The sequence below is a fragment of the Cricetulus griseus genome, chromosome 8, assembly GCF_003668045.3.
Source record: "Cricetulus griseus strain 17A/GY chromosome 8, alternate assembly CriGri-PICRH-1.0, whole genome shotgun sequence".
Taxonomy (NCBI): Eukaryota; Metazoa; Chordata; class Mammalia; order Rodentia; family Cricetidae; genus Cricetulus; species Cricetulus griseus.
The window spans coordinates 23,479,392-23,501,136 of record NC_048601.1 but is presented as its reverse complement, the minus strand read 5'-3'; the positions used below and the strand labels follow the sequence as shown (position 1 = coordinate 23,501,136).

The following is a 21,745-nucleotide window of genomic DNA, read 5'->3' as shown; positions in this document are numbered from 1 at the left end:
AGAAAGTTTCCAGCTGGAGGCTTAACCCTAAAGCTGCCCTTCCAGCGTTTTCACCGAAATGACACACGTGATTCACACAGAAAGAATCATCCACACTAGAAGAGAGATTGCTTACAGCCGGTGCAGAACATTCTCCCGTTCGCCGGCCTTCAAACCAGCTGAAGCGAACACTTTAGCAAGGAAATAGAGCAGAGCTAAATTCCAGCCATGTGAAAACTGTGTGTGTGTGTGGGGGGGAGACTAGCTCTAAAAGATCCCAACCCTGACTCCTACATATGCCTGGCCTTGCAAGGGGTCTCTTCTCTACATTCAGAAGGGGTGTTTTCAGGTAGCCCCAGACTGTGGATGTCCCCAGAAGGAGCCACTCCCTCCCTCCCTGTTCTTTCCCATCCCTCCCTGACAAATCCTAGCAAGTTCTCATGTGGTGAGCAGACCTGACATCAAACCAGAACAGGCACATTCATGCTTTCTGCACCAAAAAAAGCAGCAGAGAGGTTCCAGTGCCTCTCAGTTTTAGGTAGGAGAAATAAAAATGGTAACAGTTAACATTTATAGAAACCCTCCTGAGTCTCAGGCAGCTCAACACAGTCAACTTTACCTTAAAAAAGATGTAATTCACCAGGCAGTGGTGGCACATGCCTTTAAATCCCAGCACTTGGGAGATAGAGGCAGGTGGATCCCTGTGAGTTTGAGGCCAGCCTGGTCTACAAAGTAAGTGCCAGGATAGCCAGGTTACACAGAGAAACCATGTCCCAAGAAAAAAAAATACGTATTTCAGTAGAAACCTCAACTTATATGTAATAAGATGGACACCAAACAGACAGCCAACATCCTAGAGTGGGCATGGCCCTTTGATACCTTTTATTCTTATTTGATTCTAAGCCTATAGAAGTCATTCTATATAGGTTGTTTTCTTACACTGTGACCAAATACCTGACAAGAAGCAATTTAAGGCAGGAAGGATTTATGTTGGCTTGCAGTTTGAGGGAACACAGTTCACTGTGGTAGGGAATGGTAGTGGGAAGGTTGGTGGTAATGGGAGCATGGGGCATCATATTCGCATCTTAGTGGATTAGGAAGCCGAGAGTTTGGGCTGGAACCAGGATCAGCTATGACCAACTATTTCTTCCCTTAGAGACCTGGGTCTTCCAGCTAGGCTGCATGTCCAAGAGGTTTCATGGTATTCCAAAATAGCACCATGAGCAAAGCAAGTGTTCAAACAAGTAAGCCTTCAGGAGACATATCGATACATTCGGACCGTCACGCCCCACCTCCAGCCTCCTTTGGGTGCCTTTTCAAAATGCCAAATGCATTCAGCATAATCCCCAAAGCAACCATAGTCTTATGGTTCCAACACTGTTCAAAATCCCAAATCTCCCAAATCACTTCTGGGATTCAAGACAGTCTCTTAATTGGAACCCTGCAAAACCCAAAGACAAGTTTCATATTCCTGGCATTAAATGGTATTGAGTAAACACACCAGTTTCTAAAGGGAGGAAAGGGAGCATGGCAATGAAGGATCAGATGAAAGCAAGACTGAAGCTCAACAAGGCAAATACCAACCCTTGTATCTTCACATCTCAAATCTAGGGCTCATGATGATGTCATGACTGTGTTTGTTGTATTTGCAGTGAAGTCATAAGAATGCCACACTCTAATGCTGTTTTGCCTTGAAACAAGAATCCATTACTTCTGGATTCAGTCACACTCATACCTTTAGAATCTGTGTAGGATGGATGCTTTGACAGGATATAACACGAATGGCTTCTAGTCCAGGTCCCTGCAGAGTACTTGATCACTTTTACAGCTCCAGGATCTGTACCCTTGTTGTCTGTGTTTCAATCAGCATTTTGCTCTTCCAAACTCTAACAGCTCACAAGGCTCTACTTAAAGCCTTCTAAGATGCCTCTAGCCCACAGCTCCAAACCCTTCCATATTCTTCCTTTAACTAGGTCTTAAGACCCAATAACCACAAGGTCAGTCTTACCAGACCAGAGCAATGGTCCACCTCTCAGTACCAATTTTCTGTATTAGCTATTTTCCTCATTGTTGTGAGCAAATTCGCAAAAGGAAACCTAAATGAGAATGCATTTATTCTAGTTCAGGGGCTGTAGTTCAGCATGGCTGAGAAAGCTTGGTCAGGAAGCTTGAAGGCAATGGGAGTGTTGGGCATTTGGCTCACATCTCAGCAGGTCATAAGGCAGAGAGATTGGGTCAGAACCAGGGTGGGCTTTATAATCATCTACCCTCCCTGGCCTGGCCTTGTATCTGCCAACTGGACAGATAGCAAAAGGTTCTACAGCCTTCTAAAAACACCACCAGCAGCTGGGGATCAGGCAGATGAGGGTGTGACACTTGACATTCAAACCATAACACATTCCTTTCTCAGTGTGCCTTCTGTGAAAAGGAGACCAGTGCACAGAGACAACCATCAGCCCCCAAGAGCACCAAGCATCGCACTCCTCGATCAGGGCCCTTGATGATACACTCAGACTTGGGTAAGCATCTGAGGTAACTTCTGCTCTGGTTCCCCAGCCTTTTGCTGCGTCTGAATGTTGTCTCTAAAATAATAATTTCCCTCTGAGAGCCATTCCACCTCCGTCTTCCCTCCTGCTGCTGCTTCTCAGTCTCTAAGGGCATGGATGATTTATGTCCTTTAGTTTGGCAAACAGCTATGTATGGGATGGACGTGATTTGCCGAATGCCTTCAGGTAGGAGCAGGGGACCTGTAGAGTATCCCGGCAAAGCCTTCCCAGCCTGAGCAAAGCAACACTGGAGAGCTGTAATTGCCTGTTCTCCATCCAGGGCACATTAATGTGTCCAGGTAGGTGGCTATGGTGGCAGGGAGAGAGACCAATGCCCCAAGTGTACTGGCTCTTAATGGTGACACCTGGCTTTCTTTATTTGTCTATGTCCTCCTGGCTTTTTGCAGGAAGAGGCAACTCTATCTCGTACACAAACTAGGGAGTTCTGAACTTGGACCATAGAGCTCTGTTCTGTGGGACCGAGTATGTCAGAGTGCAGATCCTGGGGTTCTGTGCTGCAAAATAAAGCATGGGCCATAAGATATTGGTGGGGGTAGCATCATGCCTCTGCTCTTCTCCCCACACCCACGATGCCAGCAGGAAAGTCTTGGTCTTCTTATTGCCTTTTTATATTCTGCTCTCATCCCTCCCCATCAATGTCCAGGCATGTTAGAGACCATTTCCTGAGACCATGAGCCATGCTAGTTCCCACATACAAACACAGGATGCACAGTCCAGGTCCATTCTTAACAGAGAATGGCATTTAGTGTTTGTTGAATGAATAACAATGGTCATCTCATTCTTCCCTGAAACCCCAGCCCTCAAGCCCAAAGGCAGCTCTGAGAGTCTCTGGCAGGATGACAAAGCATGCTCCCCACATTAAGGGCAGACAATCTCTGCCCTAAACCAGTTGCTGACCATTGAATGCACAGAAGAATGGGAAAGATGCCCATATTTCCCAGGACTTGGAGGGACTTGTGATAGCATGCAGTTCAAATTTCTCATCTTACAGATAAGAAAACTGGACTTAAGCAAACACCTTTCGCATGCTACCTAGCACCTAGGGGCAGAGGCAGCTGATTCTTAAAATCTACCCAGCAGCCACCTCTCACTAGAAATGCCTGGGTACTTCACAAATGCCTGAGTCCTAGCACAAGCCTGGATACTTCAGTTGCCAGATTAATCCCTGGCCTGGCCTTCTCCAGTGCAGGCTACAGCAGCAGGCTCAGATCTGAGGCCCTTATCCTACAGTGACTCATCCATTCCCTAACATGCCAGGTCACCTGGGAAGGGTGACAATTAGTTTTCACTGTGTTGTTCAGCACAAAACCTGTGTCCTGTATGCTCCAGATCAACTGTGGGCTTGGTATTAGAATGGTGGCCCAGTTACATGGGGATAGGTTGGCAGAAGAAAACAGACAAAGCCCATAAGGGGAGCAGGGTCACTTTTGTCCCCCCAGAGGAGAGAGACAAATCAGAGTCACCTGGGAGTGTGGGCCAGTTGTACAGAAGGAGTTAGTGGAAAGGAAAGGGACAGGAAGCCCGAGACAGAACATGGGGGTGGGGAAGGTGGACAATGTGGTCTTGCTCATCCTTCTGTATTGCATGGTATGCTCTGGGTACCTGTATCATTTCCTGGGTATCATTTCAGGACACACCACCTAACAGGGCTGGCAGAACAGGAAAGGGTGAGGGAGGGAGGAGAAGGAAAGAGAGGAAAGAGAGTCACCGGGAATTGCTGGAGCTTATCAATTCTCACTACTCTTTTAGGTGTGCAATCTCAGTCCCCGGCCCCAGTTTCCAGAGAGGTGGGGAGGGGGGACAGGACATTAGTTCTGCCTAGCCAATGCTATCCAGGGGGCCTGAGATGCTTCTGGCACGGCTCAGCCCTTGCTGCCCTACCACTATCAGTGACTTCAGACTGTGCAAGGAGCTGCCATCGGGGCCTGTAAGTTCTCCCAGATCATGAGGTATGCCAGGATACCCTGCCTCATTCTCAGGGAGCAAGTGGTCCATCGGCGTAGCCAAACCCCTCACCCTCTCTCAGGATGGAATACACAGAGCTGTCTACTTTGCAAGAGTGCCATGACTGTTCCATAAACAGAGGTCAACTCTTTAACCATCCACCCAGCATTGTCCAGAAAAGGTCACAGTGACCCCCCTCTCAGCCCATTGTCCCTCTCTCTATAGCCCTTGATTGTGCAAGAACAAGGCAGACAGGCTTTCCCATGGCCTAGAGTAGAACTTATGGATACTTTTCACCTTTCCCAGGGGAGAGGCAGCTCCAAGGCTCTGATCTTCAGCCAGAGGAGTGCCACCCTGTCCTCTCGAGATGGAGAATGCAAAGCCCAGCACAGCGAAGGCAGTCCCCACAGCCCTCACCCCAGCCATTTACAGCAGTTTGAAACATAGGCTCTTCGGTGGTGATTTTGTTGGTTCATTCATGTTTATGGACTTTTAGTGTTTCCCTGTTTTAATAATACTCATCCCAGCCCCATTTTCTCCATATTTTGCCTCTACCAATATGAAAATGAGCCTTGGCATGGGGGTGTCCTGGGGCTGCCGGGACAGGTGCAGAGAGAAGGTAGGTTAAGGGGCTGTCTCTCAGAAATGGGCCGGAGCTGCACAGTTCATTAATTATTGTTTATATCCCTTCCCCACTCATGACCTAGGTTGTCCTGAGAGTGTCCAAAGGCTCCAGGCTCATCCTGCCACCAAATGAATGACTACACCTATGGCCACTTGGCTGGCTATAGGAAGCTGGAGCAAGGGTTCCCACCTCCAGAAACCCAAGAAACCCAAGGATTCCCACCTCCAGAAACCCAAGAAATACTGAGAATTCCTGGGTGCAGGGCATGTGTGGACGGAGGGAGAGCGGGGATGGATGGGTCATGGGCACTCACTCCAGCACATCGCGATTGAACTGCTTCTTGCTATTGCCCAGGAACTCTCCAATCATCTGGCGGCTGAGGCCTTTCCGCTGGAGGAGGAAGTGGGCCACACCGATGGGGGTGTCAGGGATGAAGCCACGCGAGATCAGGAACTGGATGCCCTTGTCCGGGTTTCTGTAGCCGGGTTGGAGTTGGGAGGAGAGAGGAAGCCAAGGCTGTTGAGGGCTGCTGTCTTGACTCCTACACACCTGGGAAATCTACTTCCCAGGGACCACCAGGGCGCCCCATGGGAACAACCTTCACCTGAACATCACACCAAGTCGGGGTGGGGGGCAAGTTTTGGGGCTTGAGTCAGGAAAAGGTCTGACTCAACAAGAATCCAGAGCAAGGAGAGGCTCCCTTCTCTGCCCCTGCCCTAAGGCTCTGGACAGCCTGAAACGCCCCCAGGAGGTCTGGGGATGTACTTCATCCACTCTGCGCTCCAGCTGCTCCTGGAGCTGGGGGTCACTGGCTCTGAGGAGATAAATAAGCCCTGGAAACCTTTCCTCAAGTGTTTGACATTTTCAAGACATTATCCTGTGACTGCTTTCCTAGCAATCCATCTGTATTGTGTTTTGCAAAGGTACTGTCCCATATGTGGGGGAGGTGACCAAACCAGTTCTTCACTAGGGAAAGGCTGGATGTGCCTGGTTGCCATTCTGTGAAATAGAAGGATGTTCCCTATCTCTAGATACTGTTGAGGGTATTGCAGGTGAGCTATGAATGGCAGACAGTGAGCACCTTGAGGCCAGGGGCCGTGTCTCACTCACCTGTCAGGTACAGGCCTGGCATGCAATAAATAATAGTTGCGTGGATAAGTGGGTCCAGGAAAGGATTCATGCCCTGCTCTGAGAGCTATGAGGGAATGGACGAGAAAGGGTTAATGAGTGTCTCACAGGGAGGGAGGTGTCTACTTCCTCTGTGTCACTGAGAAGGGGCAGTGTGTTCTTGTTGCAGAGTCTTGTTTGGGTCTCTGAGTTATGACAGCCATTAATTTCTCTCCTTGCATTTCCTAATTCCTTTTCTATCCACTTGCTTCCTGCCCTTTTCTCCTCTTACCTATTATCTCACTAAAATTATCTAAAAATACTTTGTTGCTGCGGGGAGAGGGAATGGTCTACCCAGGCCGTCAGAGGACAGCTCAGGGGAGTCACCTTTCTCCTTCCACCTTTATGGTTGTTCTGGGGGACAGAACTCGGGTTTCCAGGCTTGCACGGCAGCTTCCCTTGCTGACTGAGCCTTCTCAACCGAGACTCTACTTCATTTTTACAGTTTCCGCTGTCTCCACAATATTTCATTTTGTGACTCCAGTGTAATAACACCGTGTTCCCAACTTCATTTTTATTCTCAATGATCTTGCTCGGTCTTCATATTGCCTGTGCTCACCTCTGTATTTTCCACTTTCCAAATCACCACTCACCACTTCATCTTAAAAAGCAATTGTTGTGAAAAACCTGTGTTTGATGTGTTGTTGGTCATCAGGAAAAATATAATGTGTACTTCTTAAATTCCCTGGGAGCTCAGGCGAGGGGTACCAGGGCAAACACAAAGTGCCTGGAAGGACCCCGGGAAGATGCTATCAGGACTGGTTACTCCGCTAGTCTCCCCTTGGCCCCTCCCTCCTGACCTTCCAAAGTTCACTCACATGTTGAAGAGGTTGAGGCCGATGCGATACAGCCTCTTGCGCAGGGTGTCGGTGGAGAGCGTGGGGGATCTGCAGCTGGCCGGGTTCTCGCAGTGATAGCGCGGCAAGCTTAGGATCACCGCCTGCAGGGCCTCCTTGGAGGCAGCGGCCGAAACCTCTGAGCCGGATTTGGCGGACTTGGTGGATGCGCTGCTGCTGCTCAACTGCTCAGAGGTGTCGCCCGCCTCGGCCCCTTTCCCTGCCTGCCTAGCCTCTTCCTCTTCCTCCTCTGCCTCCACGGCCACCGCCTCCTCAACCACGGCCTCCGCAACCACTGGTCCATGTGCGCCCTGGGCGCGACTCTCTGCTGCTGCTTCTGAGTTCTCACCCGGGGCTTCCGCCTGTTCCTGTTCCGAGGCTGGGGTTTCAGAGACCTGCTGAGCCGCGGCGTCCCCCTGCTCGGTTTGGCCGGCCTCTGACTCGGTTGTGGCCTGGGTGGTCTGTGCGCCCAGACAGTTGGCCACAGACAGGGCGGTGGAAGAGGAAACAGAGATGTTCTGGTTAGCGATCTGCACCGTGACATCCCGGAAAGCCATCATGAGGGTACTGCTGTGACCCTGAGGCAGGCCGCCTGTCTCATCTCCAGACCCTGGGCCACTCTCAGGCTCCCGCACCTCGGCCTCCAGGCCTGGCTGTCCTGCAGCAGGGTGCAGGGCCTGGTGGAGCTGGTACGCGCCACTCTCCTGCAGTGAGCACATGGTCTTGAGGCTCCAGGTGTTGAGGGCGTCGTCGATGGACTTGGCCAGGGACTGCACCTGCTCGGTGAAGGAGTCCTCCAGCTCTGTGAGCGAGCCTGCGAAGGTGGGTGGCAGGGTGGGCGAGCGCCCCAGCGGCAGCCCCAAGAGCCCACAGCCCTCCAGGAGCGCCTTCTCCGCCACGAGGCTTTCTGCGGTGGGCGCCCGCACTTTGCGCAGCGAGATACGACGGGGTAGGCGGCTTTCCAGGAGCGAGTTACGGATCTTCTCAAAGTTCTTGCTGAGCTGGTACTGGCGGAAAGCGGTTTGGATGGTGCACGCAGCGCGTCGGGATACCAGGTGGCCTCCGTATTTGTGTTCTAGCATTTCAATCTGCAGCAGGGACAGAGAAGGGCTCAGTTAGGGAGGGTGGAGGCAGCGTGGATTAGATCAGTACAGGCCACCACTGGACACAGGTTCTGGATCCCCAGTGCACAAAGTGGCTTTACTGGGAGCCCACATCCAGCGACCCCAGGCCTTGGCAAGACTCCTAGAGGCAAGATGGAGGATTACACTCGGGATTCGTGATGTCCCCTGTGGCAGTGGATAGAGGTGTTGGAATGGAAGTCCCATTTAGCTAATGTCTTGATTATTAAAGAACACATCAGAAACGCATGCCGACGTATTTATGAGTAAAATACATACCCCGAATTTGTATTGAAACACAGTAAAATGTACTAGCTAGCACGATATTAATATTAATAAAACATTAATAAAGATGTTTGGAGCTTGGTGATGGCTTTAGGGGAGTTTATTACACTATTGTTTCTGCCTTGATGCATAATTAAAAATGAAAAATTAAACAATGATGTTAAGATCAAACAAAAAACAAAACTCTCATTGCCCTGGGATGCTTCTGTTTCCCTGGGAACACCAACAGCTTGGCCTCTGGGTTTGACCATCTTTGTGTGATCAGTCCCCGGTCCAGATTCCAGCACATGGGAAACGGTCGATAAACGTGAGCATTATGAGATGGACAATGGCCCGAGTGTAAGCTCCCCTCCAGAGGTCATGATCCAAATCACCTTTGTATCAATAGTAGCTGTGCAGCAAGGGCCAGGCTTGGTCAGCATCCCTGTGTTCAGGGCTTGGCCTCATTTCCTTCAGCTCTGCCCTTTATCTCTGCCTCCCCCCTGCTTGGGTTACTATTGTTATTGCTTTCTCTATTTCATCAAAATTTCTCAAGAAAGGATTAGGGAGACATACCTCCTGCGTCCATCCCCCACCACACCCCCAGAAGTGACCGACCATTTAACCACGCCCCTTGGAGGGCTTTGAATGTAACCAAAGGGTCAGGCTAAAACTATTAAGATAGGCTTAGTTAGTATCATGACTCATCTGTAAGAAAATGTGTACCTTGACTCTGAAATCATGCCCTTCAGTCATCATTGCCCTCCACTCACACACTGACCTTTTGTAACTACAAATCTGGCTGAGTGGACTGAGAGTCACTACGGCACTGACAGTCCCACGTTCTCCAGGAATCCGGATGGGGGCGCCACCGGTAGATTTGATAGCCAGGAAGCAGATGGAAAGGCAAATCCATCGTTCTGTGAAGCACTGTAACGTGCTTCGTGATCTACTCAGCCCATCAAAGGCCGTGTCTGACATGACTGGTACAGGCTCCAAGCATCAGGAGTAAGTACTACAATGACATCAGACTCTTGTGTTACAAGGGAGTCTTCAAGGTGACATGAAAAAGCAACCGGGATGAGCATGGAGGTACAGCTCAGAGGCAGAGGCCTTGCCAAATTTGTGCAAACCGTGGGCTTCATTCCCGATGCTGCTTTGAAAAGAATCCTATGTTGTTGTCTGTCAAATTACCGAACACTTTAGCAGCTTAAAATAACACATGTTTATTTTCTCAGGTTCTTTACATCAATAGTCTGGACACAGTTCAATTGGGTTCTCTGTGTAGGGCAGTACCATTGGAGGACTTTTCCATCTGGGGCAAGGCTACATCACCCTTCTAAGCCTCTAAGCCTCAGTGGATATGCTATAGTTCAGCGCTGAGAATCCATGAAGCCATGGTATTCTTTTCTGTCTAGTATGATGTCTACAAGAGCAGGAACAGAACCTCTGGGGCAGAGAGCCTGGTTTCTTAGAGGCCCATGAGGAACTACATAAAGAAATGAAGTAGCTGCCCTCCAGCTGTGAGGTAGGCAGAATTCCAAGATGTCCCAATGAGAACTCACCTATCTGTACTTAATTCTCTTCCTTTGAGTTTGAACTGGCCTAAATTAACGTTATAGATATTATTCCCATGAGTTTCCAGTGTATTAGAAACACATTTCCAATCAACTGTCAGTTAACAAAAGGGAAATCTCCTTGCAGAATATTTAACTATGTAAAGATGTGTTACATTTGTTTATGCCGTGGAATGTTACTTTAACCGTGTAAAGGTTGTCACACTTGTTTCTGCTGCATTTGTTTAATTATGGGAAAATGTGTTGCATCTGTTTCACCTTGACTGCCTGAGGCACCTGATTGGTCTAATAAAAAGCTGAATTGCCAAGAGCTAGGCAGATGAGGGATAGGCAGGATGGCTGGGGAGAGAGAATAAATAGGAGAGAAGAAGAGGAGGAAGAACGAGAAGAGGAAGGAGAAAGAAGAGAACGAGGGAGAAAGAGAGGGACTTGCCTGGGGCCAGAAACCAGGCAGCCACCAGCCAGCCCAACACTGCAGGAAGCAGGAAAGTAAGACATAGGGAAAGAAAGGTAAAAATCCCAGAGGCAAAAGGCAGATAAAGAGAAACAGGTTAATTTAAATTAAAAGAGCTAGCCAGAAACAAGCTTAAGCTGGGCCAAACATTCAAAACTAATAAGTTTCTGTGTTGTGATTTGGGAGTTGGTTGGTGGCCCAAAAGCAAATGCCTGGTTCATGTCCTGATGGGCCTGCTGCAGCTGGTAAACCTTTTAAAATAAGACAAAACCCAAGGGGGATGATTTCCTGTGTGACCCAAAGGGAGAAACTGCGGTGTTGTGGAGAGTTAGATGAACAATACCCCTTTGACCCCCATTTTTTAATCCATTCTCAAGGACCATGATAAACTCACTCAAGATCCAGACTTTGTATCTCTTTCCCACAGGCCCATTTCTACTTCCTAGAGAAACCAAGACCCAAGAGCATCTTGGCAGGGGATAAGATTCCATAAGCAACTGAAAGAAGATACAAAGCCCATTACCTAAGATAGTTCCAACATGAAGAATCTGTCTGCTTGGTATGGTATTGTATTGATGATTTTTGTCAATTTGACACAATCTAGGGTCATCCAGGAAGAGAAAACCTTAATCAGAAAAAGTCTCCATCAGATTGGCCTGTAGGCAATTCTTTAGTGCATATTCTTGATTAGTGTTTGATTTGGAAGAGTCCAGCCTAGTGTGATAGTGTCACACCCCTGGGTAGATGGTCCTGAATTGTATAAGAAAGCAAGCTGAGAAAACCATGAAAAATAAAAGCCAGTAAGCAGCATTCATCAAGGCCTCTGTTTCACTTTCTGCCTCTAGGTTCCTGCATTGAGTTCCTTCCTGCCTTGGCTTCTCTTAGTGATGAACTGTGACTTCTAAGCCAAATAAACTCCCTTTTCCCAAGTTGCCTTTGGTCATGATGCTTATCACAGCAATAAAAAGCAAACTACAATAGCTATCATCACACCCAGATGAATCCAGGAGGGAACGTCTTCAAGATCAATGTCTACACTGTGTAAAAAAGCCACACTTTGGATTTCTGTTCCTGTCCTACCAAGTCCTTCCTACACTTTAATCCTCTATGGTTCAAATCTGAAGTGTCTCCTAGTGACTCGTACTTGGATGCTTGGCCTCCAGTCTGTAGCACTGTGGTTTTTTTGGAGGTGGGATGGGGAGTGTAGAGCCTTTTAAGGAGGTGAGCATCTGGTGGAAATAGTAAGTGATTGCCAGTCCTTCCCAAATCATGCTCTGTTTTTTTTTTTTTTTTTTTTTTTTGAGCCTATCCTGGCACTCGCTCTGGAGACCAGGCTGGCCTCGAACTCACGGAGATCCACCTGCCTCTGCCTCCCTGGTGCTGGGATTAAAGGCGTGCGCCACCAACACCTGGCTTCATGCTCTGTTTTTTGATGAACAGCCACTACCACCATGAGCTGAGATGCTACACTATGCTTGCTCTGCAGGTATGGACCAAACCCTCCCAGACTGTGAACCAAAATACATGATTTGAAAATTGTTTCTCTTAGGTATTGTGGTTACAGCAACACAATTAACCAGTACAGAAAATGGATGCCACAGAAGAGCGTGTCACTGTAACCAAATCTGACCATGAGGTCCTTAGGTCTTTGGAACTCATTTGTAGGAAGAATTTGGAAGAGTTTGCAGATATGAGTTTGTGAATCCCTAGAGCGCTGTCAGCAGAGATTAATCGGTTGAAGCTTTCGAGGCTGGAAGGCTGGTGATGATGTGGATAGCAAAGACTGTGCTCATGAGATTTTAGATGGGAACAAGGACTCTATTGGGAACTGGGCTACAGCCATTTGGATACAGCCTGCAGACAGTTTGTTTTCATCCTGCCTGTACCCTGAAATTTTAAGCGAGCTTGAATTAAAAAGTAATGGGAATTTCAAGACAGCATAGCACTCAGGTTGTGATAGGGTTATTGTTGAGCGCTTTCAGCCAGGTATGTAGTCACAGTTTGGAGCAAAAAACAATGCAGAAAGATGTGAAAAGCACTGTCCAGAACAGCAGCTGTGCTGGTTGGTTTTATGTCAATGCCATAAACTAAAGTCACCCAAAGAGAGGGAAACTGAATTAAGCAAATGCCTCCATAAGATCAAGTCTGTTAAGAATTTTTTTAATTAGTGATTGATGGGAGGAGGGCCCAGCTCATTGAAGGTACCACCATCCCTGGGCTGGTGGTCCTGGGCTCTATAAGAAAGTAGGTTGATTAAGCCTTGAGGAGCAAGCCAGTAAGTAGCAGGACTCTATGGGCTCTGCATCAGCTCCTACTTCAGGGTTCCTGCCCTGTGTGAGTTCCTGCCCTCCCTACTGTTCATGATGAACTGTTGTTATATGGAACTGAGAGAGAAATAAACCCTTTACTCCCCAAGTTGCTTTTGGTCATGGTGTTCAATCACAGCAGTAGTAACCCCAACATTTAAAATGGCAAGGCTACTGGCTGGAGGCTCCAGGGTGTAAAACTGCAAACTCGTTTAAAAGACTTACCTTTGAAAATGCCATGGGCCACTCAACTTGTAAAGGACTGCCTCGATAAGCATTTTCTCAGGTTTAACCATACAAGCACTTCGAGGCTGTTGTAGCTGTGGTCTAAAAAGGTCTAGCTACTGCTGGTGCTCTTGGCAGAACTTGACATCATTTATGTGGTGCCAGATTTCTAGATATCCAGAATATAAGAGTTAATGAAGTCATGGAGGCTTGGACCTAGATTCTTAAGAAGGGGCTGGAAGGTCAATGGGATCTTATCCCCACTTCAGGGAGCCCTTGAAAGGGAAATGTATGAAACTCTGAGGGTGAAAACCCAAGATACAATAAGACCTTAGAATGCCAGAGATGCCAGGGACATGGAATATTTGTCTGCTAAGGAAGGCTGTAGGCATTGGTAGATTCAGCCCAAGAAAGAGGTCATGTGGATTGCAAATGGCAGGTCTGCCCAGGCCTGGTGGAGCCCAAATGATGCCACTATCGTCAGAAAGCTAGAAAACTTGATATATTCTCTAATGAGTTTTTGTCTTGCTGTAGTTCAACCTTTTCTTTCTATATTCTCATCTCAGCCATTTTTGGAAGGGGAATATTTACTTTGTGTTATTGCATATCAGAAATATGTAACTCATATATACTTTGACTTCTTTTAATCTTAATGAGACCCTGCAGTTTAGAGCTCCCCCAACTTTTGAGGGCATGTATTTATTCATCATAGTGTTCAGCTTCATAAAGACAGTTGCTTGCTTTCAAATATATTGTGTACTTTGGCAGTATTCACTTCCTCTCCCTTCCTCTTTTTTGTTCTCCCAAGACTTGGGCTTGTGAATGGTTTTGGTATTGTTAAGACTTGGATAAGTTTAAATTTGAACTAAATGCATTTTGTATTATGAGATACCATAGATGGAGAGTTTGGCTTAAATGTAAGGTGGCCCCCACAGGCTCATATTTTAAATGCTTATTTCTGAGTCAGTGGTATCATTTTGGGATATTATGGACCTTCTTTGGAGGTGGAGCCCAGCCAGTTACTAGGGGTGGACCTTTGAAGGTTATCCCAGAATCTGGTTCGTGTCACACTCTGATCTGCAGTGTAGTGAAGAGCCCTACCACAGGACCTCACCACTGTGGAGCAAGCTGCCATTCTATGACTTTCTTGCCATGATGGAATTGGAACTATGAGCCCCCCCAGACCTCTTTCTTCCCCCTGAATTGTCTCTGAGAGCTGGGTGGTCACAGCGACGCAAAGATATAATGGAAACAAAGGGAAGCAAAGCGCTGTGAAGGCAGAGGCCTTGCTTGCCATTTTCACTGCCTGGTTCCCAGTTCTTGGACAGTCTCCAGCACACAGTCAGCATCCTGTGTAGTGAATAAATGGGAGAACAAATTCCCAGGTTACCTGTGTGACTCTTAAAGTCTCCATCTGACACAGAGCAAATGATCAATCCCACAGCACCTGTCTCCTTTGGACAGTCCCTCGTCTTTCTGTTTCTTACCTGCATTGCTAACTCCACCCTCTATCTCCTGCCTGCAGACCCTCTCCCGGTTCTCTGAATATAACTTCATTTGACTCCTCTGCCCATGCGGCACCAGCTCACTTTCTATTTTCCACTGAACATCTTGGAAGACTAATGAAAACTCTCAACCTCCTTCCCAAACAGCCAGACTCCTGAGCCATCTTCCTGCTCTGCCTCTGTGTTCTTGGTTTCAATGCATCCTGCAACTTTGGGGTCCTCTGAAGTGATCCTCAAGAAGACCAGCTATGTGGCTCCACCATTACTGGTCCTCTCTCACCTGTCCTTTCCCCTCCTTTCTGAAACTCTTGCTGCCCCTCCTGTCAAACTCTTTGACACTCAGAACCCTTGTCCCCAGTCGGACTACCAACCCTAGACTCCAGCTGCAGAATCCCTATGCATGTCAGTCACGAATTGTGTGCATACCATTTCCAAATCCCTGAGTACATTTTAATTTTTTCCCTATCCATTTCAGAGCCTCTTCCGTGGTTTCCATGTTGGAACCCTAAGAGAGCAACTTATGCTGGCTGATAATTAGCAACTAATTAAGAGGGGAGCATCCCAGGGAAAGCCTTTGTCAGGACTCTGAAGTAACCTCCAGTGCCTATTTTCATACTGTGCCGACTATCAGAAAGCCACTCCAATAGCTTGATGAGCAAACGTCACATAGAGAAACAGCCCCTTCTAGGTCTTCTGTGCTAGGTCTTCCCTTTCTTCAAGGCCTGCCTCCACTGTGCCTCTTTCAAAAAGCTGTCTTCCCTGCCAGCCAGCCAACACAGAATGTTGTTCAAACTGGTCTTTGACACTCTGCTTTTTCATGAATTTGGAGGGATATTTAGACTACCCACCCCTCTCTTTGTTTACTCTTCTCACCCCAGGTTCTACAGGAATATCATTTATTCCAAGACATTTGCTATGCCTCAGTTACCCCAAATACTCAAGCAGGGCCTAGCTGCTCATAGAGAGCACAGAAATTCAGTTTTTACTTCATCACCCTCTGCTCCAATCATCTGCACAGCCATCTCTTCTGGCTCCAGCTGTTTCCAGCACCGCCTTCCCATCCTTTAAAGCCACCTACGATGATTACACCTCTGGCTTGTTCTGAACTCTCAGCACTCCCATGCTGCCTCTCAAAGGCATCCCTTATGCCTGGTGCTGGGCCAGACCCACGGCTGGAGGTTAGTAAAAGCCTGTGGCCATGAGCTAAAATGAACTCTTTCCTGTGCTTGGGGGAAATAAAAAGCCAGACTTTCTCCCTGATCTAGGCTGGGAGCCAAATTCTCCATCTATCCTCCCCTTCCATATTGCCAGATAATTTTTCAAGGACTCAGGAGCTCTGCAGTGCCCCAGGTCAGGCCCACCCAGTCACCCCAATACTTAATAGGGTCAAGTAAAAAGCTGAGAGGTGATGAGGTGGCCTGGAGAGCTGGGGGGCACGAACGGGCTGGTGTGCCCAGGAAGTGGGGGCAGCTGGACCCACTAGCCAAGGAGCAAGTCTGTGTACTTCTCCCTGAGTCCTACGATTCATGGGTAACTAACTGTGGCCCTGACTGCTCCCAAGAGAGAGATCTCTCAGCTTCTGCCAGGAGCAGCACTGGGGGTTCTCAGTGTCGTTGGAACATGTTCCCCCCTTTCAGGAGCCAGGCCAGCAGAGCCTGATGAGACCCCTAGAGATGACAGCATATGAGGGTGGATGGGGGAGGGGCACAATGCTGAGGAGTCCCGGTTGGGTGGGGGTGCCTTTCATAAGTGAGGGAGGGTTTCTTCTGGTTTGATGTTTCTCAACTGAGAACATTAAAGCTAGTCATCCTATGCGTTTCTGGAACTTAGCAAAGCAAACTCAAACTTATCAGGCTGAGATGTTTGAGACCCCATGTGCAGGGCTGCTCCACAGCAGGCCAGGCTGTGTGCATTGATCTGTGGAACCAATACAAAAAGTTAACTGTGATGGCCAGAGATGGGAGGGTACCAGGTTAAGACCATGGACTGTGTCTTCGCCCTCCCATCCATGGTATGGTATAGTAACAATATGCAAATCTGGGAAACAATGCATCATGGCAAAGGCTCTTCACTATGCCTGACAGATAGCTCAGACAGCCCTGGGTGGCACCTACATGTTCACCACAGGAAGACTAATTCTGTGACCAAAATGATTGTGTGTTTTGTATTATGGTGTTACCAGGACTAGAACTGAGCAGAAAACTACAGCGTGACACCCTTCTCAGAGCATTCAGCCAAATGGGGTACCACTTCTGTGTAGCCTTGTCTTCATTCCCATCCTCATCAGCCTGGTCTCCTGGTTTCCTTCTTACTCATGGTAGAATCTCACCTTTGGGGTGAGAAGGAGCCTAAGGACACTCCAGGACAGCACCCAGATTGACAAATGATTGAAACTGAGGCTCAGAGAGAAAAGGCTCAACCGCTTCTTGGCAAGGTGCACCCCCTGGGGAGGTGGTGAACTTTGAAGCTTGGAATCTAGAAGACATGCCAAGAAAGGGGACAGACTGTGACATTCATGGATCCTGGATTGGGGAACAGTACCTGGATGCTGCTGACCATATCTCTATGGCCCTGAGGTTTGGCCTGATTAGGGAGTTCTACAATTTGGACAGCCAGCCAAGATGGCCTATTCAGCAGCCACAAGAGAGAGCAGGGTATAAGTTTTTTGGAGAGCTGGAGGATTTGGGAATCACACTGGACCCTCTATAGTACAGCGTCTGTATCCTGGTCACAGTGGCTTTACTAAAGGGCCGGTTTTCCTAATACCTATGGAACATACATGCTTGTACTTTCTGTCTCTCTGCTCCCTACATTGCAGCCCCAAGGATCATTGCAAGAGGAACTGAGCAGACCTGGGAAGATGGGGCAAAGGGTGTTGGAGGAGTGTAAGAGGCCTTCCTGAGGCAGGGTCTTGGGGAAGGGGTCAGTGAGATGCAGGGAAGCTTGAGGCAGATTTCTTTCATTCACTCATGCCAGGCTGAGCAGTTCCTGGAATCCAGGGACCATGTTGAGTGCAGGAGAACAGCGATGGCCAAGAGCAGAGTGGCAGCTATGAACCACTCTGGGGCCACTAGCTCTCCATGTGGATTGTACCATGTAGTACAACCCCTGACACCCCCCCCCCAACCCCCCTCCCCGAGTGTTCAAAGCACAATCCGCTCAGCTCTAAAAGAGCCAGAGAACAACATGGTCCTTGTCTGCATGAGTGGAGCAGCTACTAGATGGCAGTGTATACGCCACAGCACTCTTTACAAGTGCTCGCCCAGCTTGGGGCTTCTGGATGGGCCCTGAGTATAAACTGAAACCACCAGAGAAGCAGAGTGGAGCCAGCTTCATGCTCAGGGCTTCCAGCAGAGGAAGCATTGTGTGTGAAGGGCCAGAGGAAAAGGCTGGCCAGGGGACTCAAGGCTGTGAATAGGAGCAGTGGGGACCCTGTTGTGGGTGGGCTTGGGCCCACGGCAGGGGAGCCGGGGAAGCTTTTGTACTGCACATAAAGGCAGCCATCAAGGGTTTCAAGCAGAGAGCTGCGTGATTAGAAGTGCACTTTGCAGGGATGACTCAGCCACACTGTGGCAGCCAGGTGGGAGAGGCACAGCTGAAGCTGGAGCTGGCAGGAGGTGACCCAGGGGTGCTGGCAAGAGGCAGACAGGCCTGGCTTCAAGTGGGCTGGTGGAGAGGGCGGGGTTTGGGGAAAGTTAGGGACAGTCTTAGCAAGGGTTGGAGATGGAGATGATATGAGGTAACAAGGAGCCAGAAAAGGGCTTCTGGGTTTGGACTGGCTGACAGGGAAACCTGGGAGGTGGGGGACAGGGAGGCCATGGTTATCCACAACCCCAAGCCTAAGAACTGGCGGATTCCATAGCATTGTGGGTGGCCACCGGGTCAGAATACTAAACCCCCTCTTTCAAAGAGTTCTAGTTAGGATGCAGCTGAGGCTTCTCTCTCACGTATTGCTCTTTGTCACAAAGCCTTCCTCCTTTTCATCCTCTGAACATCTTCTCTTTCTTTTGAGTTTTTTTTTTGATATCTCTGATACTTTCATACATTTCAATTAACTTTTAAGTTGGCCTAAAAAGTAACGAGTTTCACTGTAGAATTTTCATACTTCTTTTTTCTTCTATAATAAACATGGTTTTATTGATTTGAAGACCCCCCTCCCCATGGTTTAATTCCACCTCACTGTGGTGCTGGGGACCAAGCCTAGAACCCCACAAACTACATGAACATTTTCTCATAGAGCATCATCTTAATACCAGGCTCTGTGCTGGACACAGGGGAGGGTAGTAATGATGAAAGGCCAGAGAAACTTCCCGAGAGGAGGAAATACCTCCAACTAGCTGGAAAGTAAGAGGCCAAGGGAGGGGTGCTGGGAGGAGGAGGAACTGCAGAGACAGAGGCAAAGGGGAAGTGTGCAAAGACCCAGAGACACCCGTGAGGTAGCTGAGGCCCAGAGAAGGCAAACAGCTTGCCCAAGGCCACACAGCTCTTAGCAGAGAAGGGGAAAGTCCAGTCTGTTGTGAGCCCATGCTGTTTCAATCACCTTGCTCTGGCCTCAGTCCTCCTTTGCCCCCTGCTCCTCTTGCCTACCCTACCTGTGGTTAGTCTAGAAAGACACAACATTCGGGGAGGGCGGCGTTCCTCAGGCTGAATGGCCTGAAATGTAAACCTGTTAGAATTGGACTTAACACTACAGGTCACCAGTGGTCTATCACAGATCTCCATTTCCCATCAGGTCAGCACTTTACTAACGTCTCCTGCTTAAGCCAGGTTCTCTTAGGGTGATGGGATGTGACCGCATCCCTCCTCCAGGGTGGGGAAGAGGCTGGGCTTTTCTCCACGGTGCCCCGCTGCTTGTTGCTTCATGTATCATAGTTACTAAAAACAATACCCACTCTCAGAACTCACTCTATGCAAGACACTCTGCTGGATTTGGGGGGGGGGGAAGGTGCAAAAGATGATTCCTGTCTCAGAGGAGTGGAGAGACTATACTGTCTTGATCCTCCTGGAGCTTCTCCCAGTAATAAAGAACCCAGGACCACACAGGCCAGGCAGCTACACTTCTACCAGTTTAATCGTTAAGCTACAATGTTCTCCGTCCACAGCTTTCATGTATCAGTGCCCCTGTATTTCCCTGGGAGTATGCAGCTCATCACTTTCCCATTCGTCCATCCTTCCACATTCCAAATTCACTTTCTGGTCTAGGCTTTCTTCACATGACCACAGCCCATTCTGTTCTCCTTCTTTGGGACCCCCAGAGTTCTTATTTTCCATCCAGAATGCAGAAGATCCAAAGATCCTGAGGAGTGTGAGGTATAGGACTGCTGGCTGGCTGGCCACCCAATTGTCCTGTGGCTTTATGGGACCTGCTCTGAAGAATCCTGAAGGTCAAGGGTGCTGTGTGCAGCTCCCTCGCTAACAGCAGACATCTGTGAGCTTACATTCAACCAAAGCCCCAGGCTCCTGCTCCAGGGCTGTGTCCTCATCAAACACACAAAACATGGCCACTTTGGGCATTGTAAGCTATATAAGCAGAATTTTCTCTAGCTACTTTCTGTCTATTTTCTCTGACTTATTTTCATTTGAAGCATCTTTCTGTGCATTTAAAAAAAAAACAAATCTTGGCTTCAGTTATTAAGGTTCTTAATGCTGCCTTCAGCCTTATCTCATGAGAAAGTTTGGTACCTATAACTTCCATGGTTTTATCCAGTGCCTTCTCAAAATGAGGAACCGGGCAGAACCAAGGACAGAGCTTTCCCTGGCCATAGACCAGACAGGAAACGCTGGTGATGTCGGGTTTTACTTCTGTTTTGCAAATTCTACTTGTGAAAAACCCACCTGTTTGTGTAGTCATTTAATCCACACAATCCTGTCTTGTCACATAGCTATCATGAAGGATTTTGTCAAAATCCTTCACTAAACGTCACACACATTGCCCACTGCTGGTCCCAAACCAGGATGATAGCTTGGCATCAATGTCCTCCAAAAGGAATGAGGTTAGCTTGGCTTGGCTTTACTCCGTCCTGCTGGCTTCCTGAGATTTGCCTTGTTCACGGGCCAAGACTGGTTCTTTAGGGCCTACACATTATGGAGCTAGCAGGGCTATTGGCAGTAAATGAAGGTCTAATTCCCAATTTTGCTAATGAGGAAAACAATGCCCAGAGTGTTTTTCGGGCATTCCTGAAGGAACAGTGAGGATTGGATCCCATATCTACCTCTCCGAGATCAAATCTGTTTCTTGGTAGAATCTAATTACATCTCCCTCTAAACGGGTATCCCTTTTCAAGCAGGGAGGCTCTGAACGCCTTCATCTGGATCAGTCTTGGCAAGTCTGCCCATTTACACACAGTCACTGGCTTTGCACATCATTTTGCTTGTGTATGCCTTAGCATTGGGCTTACCCTTGGGAGGAATGGAAAGAAGGCTGTTTCCTCTGCATAAAATCCAAGTGGGGACTGAGGCTTGCACCTTGTGAAGGGCAGGGCCCCTGGATACACTAGCTACAGGCCTTGTGGTACAGGGCATGAACCTTGCCAGGTAAAGGCCAGATGGGGATTAGGCATGGCCTCCTGAGGAACTGGGCTCTAGGGAAGGGCAGTTAGGTAGCTCAGCTGGGTAGAAACAGTGAAAGAATGTGTGCCTGAGGATCCCTGGCACCGTGGACAGCCCCCAAAGGCAGGGCCCCTCACCACCCTCCCCGCCCCCCTAGGAGGCCCTGGGTACCTGTTTATTCTTTAGGTCAAGGGAGAGTTCGTACTCGGAGGCAGCAGGGGTGTGGGAGCAGAGAGCCGTCGCCAGGGCAGGCTGCTGCTGGCCGGGGGAGGCCGCGCGGAGGGGGCCGGCCCGTGGGGAGCCCCCCGCCCCCGGCCGCTCCTCCTCCTGCTGTAGCTCCTGGGCTTGAGCCTTCGGGGCATGGGCACTGGGTCTGCCGGCTGCCACCACGGAGTCCTCCATGCCCCCACCGGCCTGGGCACAGGAGCCATCACTGTGAACAGAAGGCAACGGTGCTCGGTTGGGGGAGAGGGGCATGGTGTATGTGGCCTGACCTGCCTGGTTCTAGTCCTTTCCAATGAGAGGGACTAAAGTATATCTCCTGCTGCCCCTCTAGGGAAAGGCTCTTAGGGCTGGAAAGAGCCCTAGGCAGGGGTAAACCTGAGTAGGGGCGGGCACCCAGGTAG

The 21,745-nt window shown here is 48.9% G+C and overlaps 1 protein-coding gene across 2 annotated transcripts in view; it reads right to left on the bottom strand.

Moving 5' to 3' along the window:
• Iqsec3 (IQ motif and Sec7 domain ArfGEF 3) overlaps positions 1–21,745 on the bottom strand; it is a 94,809-nt gene that overhangs the window by 29,470 nt on the left and 43,594 nt on the right. Inside the window, exons 3-5 of one of the 2 annotated variants that reach the window (XM_027429351.2) lie at positions 21,291–21,552; positions 7,101–8,206; positions 5,429–5,590 (exon numbers count right to left, since the gene is read on the bottom strand). In XM_027429351.2, coding sequence (XP_027285152.1) covers positions 5,429–5,590; positions 7,101–8,206; positions 21,291–21,552 — 1,530 coding nt within the window. Of the gene's footprint in view, positions 1–5,428; positions 5,591–7,100; positions 8,207–21,290; positions 21,553–21,745 lie in introns of those variants that run through there. The other variant, XM_035448939.1, reaches the window with a different exon arrangement.